This window comes from Lynx canadensis, chromosome C1 (assembly GCF_007474595.2).
Source record: "Lynx canadensis isolate LIC74 chromosome C1, mLynCan4.pri.v2, whole genome shotgun sequence".
NCBI lineage: Eukaryota > Metazoa > Chordata > Mammalia > Carnivora > Felidae > Lynx > Lynx canadensis.
The window spans coordinates 123008321-123021727 of NC_044310.1; the positions used below are offsets into that span (position 1 = coordinate 123008321).

The following is a 13407-nucleotide window of genomic DNA, read 5'->3' on the forward strand; positions in this document are numbered from 1 at the left end:
ATTCAAATAAATTAGCATGGCAATAGGTTCAGAGCAAAGCAGGGCTGTGTGTAGAGGGCTGAATATCAGGTCTGGACTGCAAAGTGGACCCAGGGTCCTATACCCTTAGAAACTAAAGTTTAGATGTGGAATGCTGTCTCCCAAAACCCCTTGTCTGAAGCTCTGCACCTCACGGAAATTGAGGCAGCTTCTCTGGGTCAAAGTAAATTATGTCAAATAGCAAAATTTCTGATGGTCTGATTTTAGAGAACAAAGTTCCTCTGAGTTAAGAAAGCAGTAGTCACTGCAAAGGAGTTGTTCTGACACGTTACAGCTGCAGAAAGTCCTTGGGTAAAATATTTTTTCCTGTTAACTGCAGCTGGCTTTAACTGTGTCTGATGAAGGAAGGGCAGGGCAGATTTACATTTTCTTAGTCTGATCTAATTTCTACTTTCTCACCTCCACGACAACTCGAAACACACTGTCCTGCATTTTGGTTACTTATGTTCAGAGCTTTCTTCAAGCTAGACTATAAATACATCAAGGTCTAGCAGTGTCTCTTATGCGGTGAGTGATCAAAAATATTTTCTGGACTTAATTTGATTACCAATAGCAGCAAGAGCAATATTTCAACTTCATCAATGAGGGCACATCAGGTCCAAGCAAAACTAAGATCAGGCCAGGTCAAGTGGCGGATTAGGAAGCTCTTCTACAACAAAAAGATCTTCCCACTTGCAAAACTGAAGGCAGACCATCATTCCTCAGCTGGAAGAAACATTTATTTTAACAAGATTTCAATAGGAGCACATTCAGCAAAGTTGCACCTACAAAGGGAACTTGCAAAAGAAATCAGCCAGGCACAGGGTTAGCCTTCTGCTACATGAACCGTATACTTTCACATCTGCATCTTTCAGATTTTGCTCTTGTTATGAACGGCGGTGGTAATCAGCCTTTTCCATCTTATCCTGCCCTAGGCCTACAAAATTGCTTAAAAAGGCACAGCCTGTCAAGTTTTTATTTGCTCAAGTAATGTCTGTTCAATCATCTCAGTTCAAATATGTCATCATTAAACAATCACACCCATTATGGAGAACATAATGGAACCATTTGGAGTGGAAAACTGTTCTTAACCCCAAAGTTTCCCTCAAGTAAAGGGCTTTTGTGTCATAGGAACACTTTCCACTTCCTCTCATCATGAAATGCTAACACACTGCAAGTTGTTTGTAAACTGGCTGGTGCGTGAAAACCAGAGAGCAACCAGTACAAAAAGCTGTTGTTCATGAGACCTAAAGAAATGACACTGGAATCTCTCTGTGCACTTAGTAATTTTAGGGTAAACTTAACTAGGATTTGGTGAACACAAGAATTCATTCCCATCTGATAAAGTAGTTCTGCTTTGCACTAAATGGAAAGCAAGAGTTCATCAGTCAACATTGAGATTACCAAAAGGAAACCATTCTTAAAAAGTATTCCTTACTGACTGTTCTTCCACGTCCTGGTGATCAGCCCTATCTGGGATAAAAGACGTTCAGCTCAGAGTGGACACGTAAGACACACGTTCAGAGGCAGCACGGGTGACAAATGTCAGCAATGCCCCTCCCTATAAAAGACCGCTTTGTTTTCATTCCTTTTGAGACAAGGAGCAACATGACACATGTATTACCACAGCTCTGTCTTAGGGCCAGGGGTCCCCTGCCAGGTGTAATCTGAAAGCTCCTGCACTCCAAAGTAACTCAAGGCGACTTAAAATACTTATGCACTGTCAAACAATACATGGACATTTATTCCCTTTTTCAAAACATTTATATTTAACCTAAGGCAGCTTTGATCTCAGTCTGAAGCACCATCCCCCAAACTTACAAAAGCCTTGGGGCAGGGGTGGGGAGGAGATTCTTTCAGAGTTAGCTTTAGGCTTGTGCTGAGTCCATTTTGAGGTTTATGAGGAGGCTCTAGGAGAACATATTAGCACAGAGAGAAAAGAAAAATGCCTGCTTGTTTGACAAAGTAGAACTTCAGTTTATTTCTTTACTACTTAGGCTAAAATGTCCTGCATCCACTTACTTAAACTTTAATCACTTCCTTCTGCTATTGTTATGTTGCTCATTTTTGACACCAAAATGGGCTTAAGCAGGAAAAGTGTCTTGGGAATGAGCCATGATCTAGCCAAGAACACAGGAAACCCTGAGTACACAATTACTGGGTCACAGAATACCATAAATCCTCAGTTCTTGTTGTAAATGTTAAGATGTTCATTAGTTAGGGGGAAAAAAAAAGTCATTGAGATTTTCTATAGGGAATAACCAATATGTTACTAGAATGTAGAACAGAGGAAGGAATATCCTTAGTTAATGTATTTTGGAATACAAAAGCAAAATCACAACCCTCTCCCATGCTCAAGTTCAAGTATTTCAGGATCAGGTTGCCTATGGTTAGTTCTATGCTAAAATAGTAAGAGCAAGCAGCTAAGCCAATCTATGCTACTATATTACCTAAGGTTCAGTTTGATACATGTAAAACACACCACTGGTGGAGTTCTAGATCACATGTTGCAAAAGGTTGTTTTTGAGCTTTTTTTTTCCAGATAAGAATTTTCATTTACACTGTATATTAATAGGAAAGTGTAGGACATTTAGTTGATGGGCATCTAAAATCTGCATGATGAATTAAAGGCAATTATGTCCATGTACCTTAATAGTAAAGGAACATTTCTTCGCTGACTCTGCAATCAACCTTTACATCTTTTCAATAACCCATATCACTAGAGAGAAACTGCAAAGTCTAACCTTAAAGAAACATGAAGAACACTAACTAGCAAGTAGTATTAAACACTGAACTTTAAGCATGAAAAAAAGCTTAAAATGTTACCCAATCCTCTACTTTTTCTGGCTTTCCTTAACACAAGAACATAAATGATGGTTCTCATATTGAAATTTTAATATGTTGCTGTGGCTTGAACATTCTTTTAAAGTTCCAAGAGGCAAAAACCCTGTCTGTTTTGCTATTATATCCCCATATCTTCAACATTTTTTAGCATATAGGAAGTTCTGAATTGATACTCAATAAATAAATTCCACTGTGAATTACTGTCACAGCCTAAGTTGCCTCTTTGTTTTTATTGAAGGCATGGCTATGTTGCTGAAAATAGCATACTTTAAATGGGAACATGAGATGTATTATTTCCATAACTCAGATCCAACTTGCTTTTGACAGCAGCAAATTTAACTGAAACATATTCTTTATGGATGATAGGAGAAAAGAGACATCTAGTGGATGGACTGAGACTCAAAATTCAAAAACCACATCTGCCTCTCTCTCCATCTTTTGTTAAAAGTCCCTGAAAAAAAAATAAGTTGTCTTCTTTGTCAAAGAGGTCAAACACAAGTAGTCACTTCAATTTCAAGAATACTGAAATGCTAATGCCTGAATAAAAAGTCTTCTACTTGGGAGTTTAAGAAGTCACTTCCTTATCCTTGGGGGGGGGGGGGGGGCGGGTACTTAAAACCATTTTATTCATGCTTCAAGTGCCCTAAAGAATAATGTCCATAAAGTTGTAACTTTCCATTTATAAAGGTGAAGAAAGAGAAACAGGTAGAAAAATACCGTACTGTTCAGATCAAATAACTTTTGAGATATATTAGTGGCAGGTGAATCCACAAACATACAATTTAAATGTACCCAAATGTGAAATCATTAGCAGATCCTTGATCTTGAGTTTATGAAAACATAATATACATATAAGGGCAGAACCACTTTTCAATGGACCACCTTGAAAAGGATGAATTTTTAAATTTTTTTTTTTTCAACATTTATTTTTGGGACAGAGAGAGACAGAGCATGAACGGGGGAGGGGCAGAGAGAGAGGGAGACACAGAATCGGAAACAGGCTCCAGGCTCTGAGCCATCAGCCCAGAGCCCGACGCGGGGCTCGAACTCACGGACCGCGAGATCGTGACCTGGCTGAAGTCGGACGCTTAACCGACTGTACCACCCAGGCGCCCCGAAAAGGATGAATTTTTAAAAGACTATATGTAGCTATAAATGGATAAGTAGAATTTTAATTTCTTCCAAAAGTGATCTATTTTAAAAACAGGTATTGGAGCACCTGCGAGGCTCAGTCATTTCCAAGTCCATCTCTTGATTTCGGCTCAGGTCATGATCTCTCAGTTTATGTGTTAGAGCCCTGTGTTGGCCTCTGCACTGACAGTGCATAGCCTGCTTGGGATTCTCTCTCTCCCTCTCTCCTTGCCCTTCCCTGGCTCATGCATGTGTGCACTCTCTCAAAATAAACAAACAATAACAACAACAAAAAAAATAGGTTATCATCCCGCCTGCATCCTAAGTATTCTTAATTACTGGGCCAAAACCGTGGTAGGATCAGAAACACCATTTCCACAAATCTTTTTCAATCCAGATAACTTTATTCAACAAATATTTGAGCACTTGCCACATGCCAAGAATGTATTTCATAACACTATCACAAAGTTCACTTTTATTTGTAGACTAAAAATGCTTTACCAGTCTTTAAAATCAGTTCAGGTACTTTCTAATTCATAAAAATCCAATTAGGTCACTGGCAAGTTTCACTTTCAGTATGAGATCTGCAAATAGGTACATAAATTTAGCCAATTTGGAGAGACAGTGCCAAAATGTGCAAGAGCTTAAACACGCCTAGACTGGGACAGCTTAATGTCCCAATGGTTGTTCTACATACAGAGAGGTCTCTTTCTTTCCATTCTCTTTTTAAAGAGTTCATTTCCTCATAACATCCAATTCAGTCTCCAACAGACTTGCTGAGTTTTAGGCTCTTGTTATTAACTGAGCACTTCAGCCCGGTAACTAAGGACATCATGCATGACTTGGTAGACATATTTAAGGTCATTTGATACCTCCCTCTCATGAGCAGCATCTAGCACGAAAAGGTATCACCTCTCTCAATTAAATGGGTCACAGAGGCTAAGCAATATTGCCAAATAAATTTTGTGAATATTTAATAATATGCTATTCAGTATAAATATAACAGAAAAAGAATCATTAAAAGCCCTATTCTGTCCCTAACTACTTATGTGGTCTTTGCCAAGTCACTTACAATGGTAAAATGTGATTTGGACTAGACCAAACTCTGAAAATTCCATGCTACTGACGTTAGTTGTTTGTATATGTGATCTCAACCTTAACTGCATCCATTTTTAAGTTTTTCAGTCCATGTGTGAGGACAGCACACATCCTCCAATACTTTTATCCACTATTTCCAATTTGCTTACAGCCACAACACATTCACCCCTCCCCACAATCACTAATTGTTACTCAGGCCCTTTCTTCCATACCTAAAATATTTTCCCTACCTACTCTATCTACCAAAATCTTCCTCATCATTCAAGGTCTTGGGAAAGAGAAATCAGTCTATTCTAATAGAACTGCTCCGTAGTCACCTTGTAAAGGTACGTGATACCCCAACTAAGCATTATTGCACCAAAACATACATCTCATATTTTCTTATTGCCCCACCCTCTGAACAGTGGATTCTTAAGAATTTGTTTGTGAAAGACACCATGTACTCTCAATAAAAGAAAGGATGTACTCCCAATTCCAGTATCAACTTTCTAATAAGCCTGCAAGAAAGATTAACAGTCCACTGTACCAATGATTCTTGTTCATTGAAAATGGAGGAAATTTTAAGTCATCTTCTCTAAACTGTCTCAGAATGGGATTTGGATCAGAGGGAATCAAAACTGATCAACAAAAGCCACAGCGAGAAATTAGTAGGGTTTCTAGTGCTGATGTTCAATGGCACAAAACATTTCAAGGCATTTCGGTTAGCATTGTACAATGCTCAGATTTAGAGTGTACAATCATTTACACTACGGAGATCTAAAAATTACAAAAAAACCTAGTTAAAGAACTACTGAAGATTCACTTCAGAAAATTTATGATCATTTAATTAATCCTCCACTGTTTTACATAGAATTATCACAGTTTAAGATAAAAACTAGTGGAAAAGAAAAGTGTAATTATTGTTTTACTTTATTGATAAATCTGGATATTTTTAAAGGACCAAAAATTGTGTACACAAGCAATTCAAAGCTTTCATTTCAAAATGAAAAATGGATTTTATTCATGCATCTAGCCATCTATCAAACACATTTACTGAACTACTACTATGTGCCAGGTAATATGTAAGGCACTAGAAATACCAAATGAATATGACTGATCCTATTGTGTAATTACTTTCTTCAACTATTGTTGGATGTAACATTTTTCATTATTTTGAGTAAGAATTTTAGGCACACATAAAAGACTAATTTTAAACCATAGACACACGTTGTAACATAACTTAGTTACAGAGTTGTAACTCTGTACTTAGCAGAGTTTTTTCCCTCAAAACAACCACCACAACCACCATCATCTATGCGAAGAAGAATTCTGAGCTTCATAAGACATTTTTGAAACCTCACTCCTCTGTGAATGAGTTCACTACACTAGCTTTTGAGCTCAGAACAGAATGTTTTATTCATCATCAAGCACAGTGACTGAATCATGGTATATACTCAAGAAATACCTCTGGGATTGAAGGCCCAAAACTTGATGCCTTCATACGACACGGGCAGTATAAATGAGTTGTAGTGTTTGAATAATAGTGAAACCATTTCAATTCAGCACCTTAGTTTTAGTGTAATGTATAAAAGTCACCAAAAGTGACAGACCACTAGAAAGCAATAAGGATAAATCATTTGCAAAATCAAAATAACAAAACAAAACTTTCCTAATTTTTAATTTTCTCAGTTTTTTCTTTCAGGTTTTTTTCCAGTTGCCATTTTTTTCTAAGTCACGCATTCATCTCTATTTTTGTACCTTTTTTTTTTCTTTTTACTGCTGCTGCATACATGGGAGCAATGTTAATACAATTCTGAATTCGAATAGGTGTTACTGAATTTCAGCTTCCAACTTCTAAATACATCAGTTACACCGGGTTATGGCATAGAAAATACCAGGAACAACCACAGATTTTAATTTATTTTGTTAAGATGCTATCAAGACCAAGCACATTGTAATGAAGGTTCTGGTATGCTGAAAAACAAATACTGAAGAGGGATGAGCAGTATTGAAGAGTCATCAACAGTGACTAGAAATCCCTTTTCACTCAAGTCTCCAGACCCTCCAGCAGATCTAAAATTCTTAAGATAAGCTTAGATATGATACGGACCTAATTATAAAAACAAAGTATTTATTTTCAGGATTTGCTGTGGAAAGTTCACCAGAACTTCTCGTTGACAACTCTGCCTGTGACCATGTATACTGGCTACGTGCTACTACAGTGAATATGTTCTACAGCACAGAGTAGAAGGTTTTACCCCAAGAGTTTGTACATATTTGGTTTGCATGTATTTTAGGTTATACATTTAGGGACATTAAGCTATATTGGGAATCTAGGTGCTAACAGCTAAAGAGACTGCAGAGGGCTCTCAGAGGCACTCAGGCATGGTGCTGATGAATAAGATCTGGCAGTTAGAGGGGCAGAGGAGTCAAAGCAGTGCTGGTAGGAAAAGCAGAAATACATGGGACTTGATCACTGACAGATCAGTCCGATATTTAGTGGAACAACACCACTCTTTACAATACCACAAATACCTTTTGATACTACAAATAATTTCATCAATAATATTACAAAGTACTCTGGTACCATCTTTATGGTTATCTGAATGAAGAAGGTTTCTATTTATATAGATATATCTTCTAGGGCTTCTCTGCAGAAATTAAGTAGAGAATAAAGAACATAATAGCTTGTTATCCCTATATATATTATTATTTCTGAAGATATTTCTACAAATAACTGCAAGGACAGTTATATCCACTTGTTCAAGTAGCTTTGAAAGCAAACTATTGGTGGACTTGATAGACAACTGCTGTATCTGCTATCAAAAAGCAAGACAATCAGAAGAAGGTGGTTACTTGTAGTATATGCCATGTACTAATGTGTAAGGATCAGGCTGTAAAACCCAGCTTCCTGAAGAGTAGGCAAGTTAGATAACCGTCATCTATTTTTATTTCTGTCCATTAATATTTCCCAATCGATCAAAGCCCTGCCTACTAAAAAGGAGACATTAGAAGACACCCTTACTAACACAAATAAACCAATTCTCACAACTCATAAAAACTGCACTGTTAATCCAGATACCACACCACCCTCATATGTAAATTAAGGTCTAGAAAGTTCAAGGAATTTATCTAAGATTACACAAATATATCTTCTATGTTTTAACAATAACAACAAAAAATCAAAGTCGAAGGAGTTGTATCATCAATTTGTAGAACCAGAATAAAAATTTCAGTCACTGGCCTTAGTCTGGTGTTTTTCCAACGTACCATGCTCATGTAGCTGACATCAAATCAGTGTTACAGATGTGAATTCATCTTGGCCAGCCTCTACACATATACAACCAAACATGCTATAAACTGAAAAATGATATACAGTGATAGGACAGATGTAAAGAAATAAGACGTAAAGAAATAAGCTGTCATAACATAGTTCAGTCCTATAAAAGCAATGCAAAGGGGATATCAGGAAACATAAGAAAGGTTTGAGTCTTCTTGTGTGCCTAAATACATGTAAGTTTAAAGAAAAATTCTTGACCTTCACATTTTTGTATCAAACCATTGACATCTTTATATAAGTATGAGTGAGACTGTAATCTGAGGCTTTGTAAATGTGATTTGAGCTTACTCATTCACTCTTCAACAATACTAGGTGGAAAAGACATATTTAAAGCAATGCTAATGGATCAGGAAGATGAAATCTTTTGATGTTTACCATTTTAGCTCTGTATCAAAAGATCTTTGAAAAAGCAAACGAAGAATAGTGTATGTAGCAAACTCCTATTTGTGTTAACATAAGGGAGCTATACTCCTTTCTATATGCAGAAAATTGCAAGGACATAAAGACATTTCTAACTGTAATGAGAAAGTCAGAAAAGCTGTGGTGGAAAATAAATGTACTTTCACTATCTACTCTTTGGTGCTGTTTGAATATTTTATTTTACATGTTCATGGACTACTTTCTCCAGTAAAAAAAAAAGATCTTTTATACTCATACTACTACCACTGGAGGGCAAACATTTTGTTCTTTACTCCCATATTCAAAGATTCATATAAAATGATTAATTTAAGTATCCAGCTTCACTGTAAATAAAACCTAAAGTTTACTCCCCAATTCTATCTTTATAGTAAATACAAACAACAAAGACACTTTAACTGCTCTTTAACTTTTAGACAGAAGTATACTAATCCTATGTGTTATTCTCATGGATAATGAAGTTTAAGTGTTCACTGACATTGATGCTGACGTTTTAAAAAGCCTATAAAACATTTTCCATTTTATTCTTCTATAAATAACTGGTAAAATTTCTCAAGTTCACAAGATATTTTCTGCCATACACATTAGAGAGATTTCAACGAATCCCACTATTCCAACAGAAACAGAAATCATATAAAATACATAAACACAAAGTAGAATGACACTGCTCCTAAAAAAAAAAAAACATTAGAAAAGGTAATTCAGTTTTAATTTATTTTATCACTTTTTCTTCATGATCCAGATTATTTAAAATGCAAAGAAAATTAACTTTCCATGATATGTCAGGGACTGGCACTAAAAAAATTTTCAGACTGCAAATGAGTTATACAAATGAAAATATCAAATGGAGATCCAGTTATCAAAATGAAAGCACTCAACATATTAAAATTTCACAATTATTTGTTCAGAGCACATAAAAAAGTCAGCTTGCTAACCAACTGTTGTGATTTTAAAGAACTATTGCAGAGGTTTGAAGAAAATAGATTAGTTAACTTATAAAGAGATTAAAGAGCTTGAAACAAGTATTAAAAAGAAATCTGTGCCTTTATTAGAATGGTGTTAGGCTTTAAATATACCAATTTTGGTAATCAAATTTTCATTTTTAATAAGAAATGACACTACAGAACTGCATTACTGGTCCAACAATCTTGTCTTTACTTTTCCTTTAAAGCAAGAAACAGAATTCGAGTAATCAGAAAGCACTAGCAGGCATCAGTTAATCCAAGATACTAGCTTCTTAGTTCCAAAAGCACTTGCAAAGAAAACCACTGTGGGGGTACAGGGGGGTGGAAGCCATTTGTAATAACTGGAATCCCATGAGTGTGTGTGTGCGCCAAGTCTCATGAGGCTTTTTTAATTTATCCTTTACTTGGTCACTTGTTTTTCCTCAAATACTAGTTTTTCTTTGACTTTTTTTTCCTCAAAGTATAAAAAGTATGAAATATAAACAAGCTCTTGCATTGCACACTTAGAAGTGCACAACTCAAGCATTATAGAGCTATCTACATACCGATAAATCCCATCGAATCTTGGATAATTCAATAATATACAAAATATCAGGGCACAGAAAGAACTAAAACCCACTTCTTTTTGTTACACATAAGATTCAAATATTCAGTCTAAAGAAAAACACATAATCATTTTGGCTCTCCTCTACATTCGCATGTTGATATACTTATTAAAATATCCTGTATAATTATGTTTGGTCTTCTTACTCCAAGTCAGGTTTAAAACCTCAAAACCAGCCATCCAGACAAAACAGGTAATCAGAAAGATTATTTCTTCCCCACCTCCCTAACCCCAATAATTATCAAATCAATTTTACGACATGACTCCAAACACTGGATTGTGACGACAAATGCTAGGTCCAATTTCTTCGTAATCCTTTTTGGTGTGGCACACTTGGTAGAACTCAGGCTGAAAACAAAAACATGTATTTTACAAAGGTCAAAAACGTACCACCTTTCAATATGCTTAAAAGAGATCTGTGTGGTGCCTTGTGGTTAAGTGTCCGACTTTGGCTCAGGTCATGATCTCGCTGTCCGTGAGTTCAAGTCCCGTGTCAGGCTCTGTGCTGACAGCCTGGAGCCTGTTTCAGATTCTGGGTCTCCCTCTCTCTCTCTGCCCCTCCCTGCCCATGGTCACGCTCTCTCTCAAAATAAACATTGAAAAAAAATTTTTTAATAAAATAGACTTGTTAAATCTAAAATTTTTATTAGCCCACCTCCATATGTGAACAAAGCTTAAAATTTCTAGCAACTGTGACAACATCAGTTGTAATTCTTTATCAGAAATGAAAAGTAGCATTTAACAACACATGTCCTAACACACATCTCCCCCTACCTTAGCATGATTTTGAAATTCTGAAGACTGGAAGGTGGATTCTCAAAAGCCCAGACTATTCTGCTGAGGCTTCCCCCCACTGTAATCTAAAAGAGCAGCATTAAATCTAAAATATAGGTAAACTCCTAGTAGTCATATACAAAAACTTCTAGATCAACTTGCTTTCCTTACTCAAGGTATGGACAGAGTCTCTCTCTCTCTCTCTCTCTCTCTCTGTTAACTCCTTTCTCAGAGGGCACACTTACAAACTCAAATAGGTTATATGGCACAAATGAAGATGACTAAAATTAAGGAATAATATGTACCTCTTCATTTTAAATGGTTTTAAAAATCCAAGCATGTATGATATTCAGTAATTCAGATTAAAGCTTCTTCTTTTTATTTAATACTCTGTGCTACAGGATAAAGCACCAATATTTAATAGACTAATGATGTTAAATTATCTTTTGAAGGGATTTTAAGATGTTTTGGTTTGGGGAGAGAGCTCTTAGAACAATTCCTTCCACTCAGTTTTGAACGTCATATTTCCTATGCAATGATCTTAATGCTTTTAAATATCTACACAGAAAAAACAATGACCTTCTGATATCTGTATTATCACAAGGTTAAAAGAATTTTCCCTACAGATAAATTTTAACACCATAAATGCTCATTCTAAAAAAATGTCTAGCGAGCAAAAAATAAAATCCAAAGGACTTCTACTTTCTAAACTACTATATATATACACACACACATATATATATGTGTGTGTGTATATATATGTATATATATATGTATGTATGTGTGTGTATATATATATATAGTATGTCTATATAGAGAGAGACATCCGATTTTAAAACCTGCTCATGCAATATACAAATACAATTTAAAGAAATTTCCTTCGTTCTTCTGAACCGTGTAAGTAGTGGGGTGCTTGTGTGGCGCAGTCGGTTAAGCATCCGACTCTTGATACCGGCTCATGGTCTGTGAGATGGAGACCTGTGTCCATCCCTGCGCTGACAGCAGGGAGGCTATGTGGGATTCTCTCTCTCTCCTTCTCTGCCTGTCTGCCCCTCCACTTGCACACACACTCTCAATCTCTCAAAATAAATAATAAACGTTAGAAAATATTTTTAATTATGTCAGTACTGGTGAATTCTCCCATCTGAAAAATCACATTTTAAATGTAAGCTTTATCTCACCGTGGAAGCCAGCATCGATCCTCCAAACCAAACTGCGTATCGCTGCATGTGGTGTGTAATGACTTGTACATCAATAGGTTTTGGCTAAAAATGAAACAGCAAGAGCAGTTCGAGAAATAAATTCAAGTAACGATTTCTGTATTATGTAACTTTAAATGTATATAGACTAAAATATAATGTTTCAGATACTCAAAAATAATAACACTCTAAGAGACGCACATAAAGCAAAACAGAACACGACAGAAACAAATTAAGCTAATTTTTAAAAGACAAAAAAAACAAGCACTCTGAAGTGGCGAAAGCGACTAACCCAATTGTGAACACAGTATTATGACTGTGCCTTCTGGTTTAAGATAAAAATTAACTGTTGAATTCCAGTTAATATATTTCTCACAATAGTATGGATTAATAATTCTGAAAGTACTATATACATATTCCAGATTCGAGCAAAAACATAAATATATTGTAGATAATGGAAGCCAAGATTCTCACTGTCAGAAAACACAACATTACAAATATGGAAGAGAAGAAGGCTAGATTGAACTTCTGGTATTCTGGAACTGGCAGTATCGGTATGCATTCAGAGTTTTAAATTTATATACATACAAAACTAGATATAGATTGTGTGTGCGTGTGTGTGTGTGTGCGCGCGCGCGCAAGCGGACGCATGCACGTACACACAAACATATCCTAGTTCTGTACACCAAGGCCTGAAGAGGTGACCCTCAGTAACAATAAACATAACTAGTATCCACAACTTGGTTGCTTAATAGCATTTTGCACCAAAAGGAACAGAAAGGAAGAGAAGAACCTGAATTATTCTGCTGTGTCAAGGAGTAACAAAGCACCGAAAGAATACTAGAGATGCATCAAAAGGACAAAAAGCCATCTTTAAGGGCTCCTACTGGCCAAATCTGAGAAATCTGAGCATCAAAATTAAAGATATTAATAGTAATAATGATATGTTGATATTATATCACAATGATATTAAATTATATGATAATATGAGAAATCAGGTTTTCACAGAGGTATTACTGAATGAATGAATGAATGAGA

The 13407-nt window shown here is 36.0% G+C and overlaps 2 protein-coding genes across 3 annotated transcripts in view; both read right to left on the reverse strand.

The window, feature by feature from the left end:
* Positions 1–3760, reverse strand: part of LOC115522300 — a 99994-nt gene extending 96234 nt beyond the window's left edge. For both annotated transcript variants that reach the window (XR_003971332.2, XR_003971328.2), the window contains exon 1: positions 587–3760. The gene's annotated coding sequence lies outside the window, so the exon portion shown is untranslated. The remainder of the gene's footprint in view (positions 1–586) is intronic.
* A 6092-nt stretch (positions 3761–9852) lies between these two features.
* The window catches only part of ACTR3 (actin related protein 3), a 65414-nt gene continuing 61859 nt past the window's right edge, over positions 9853–13407 (reverse strand). The window contains 2 exon segments of the mRNA XM_030327149.1: positions 9853–10744; positions 12352–12435. Coding sequence (XP_030183009.1) covers positions 10649–10744; positions 12352–12435 — 180 coding nt within the window. The 3' untranslated portion in view covers positions 9853–10648.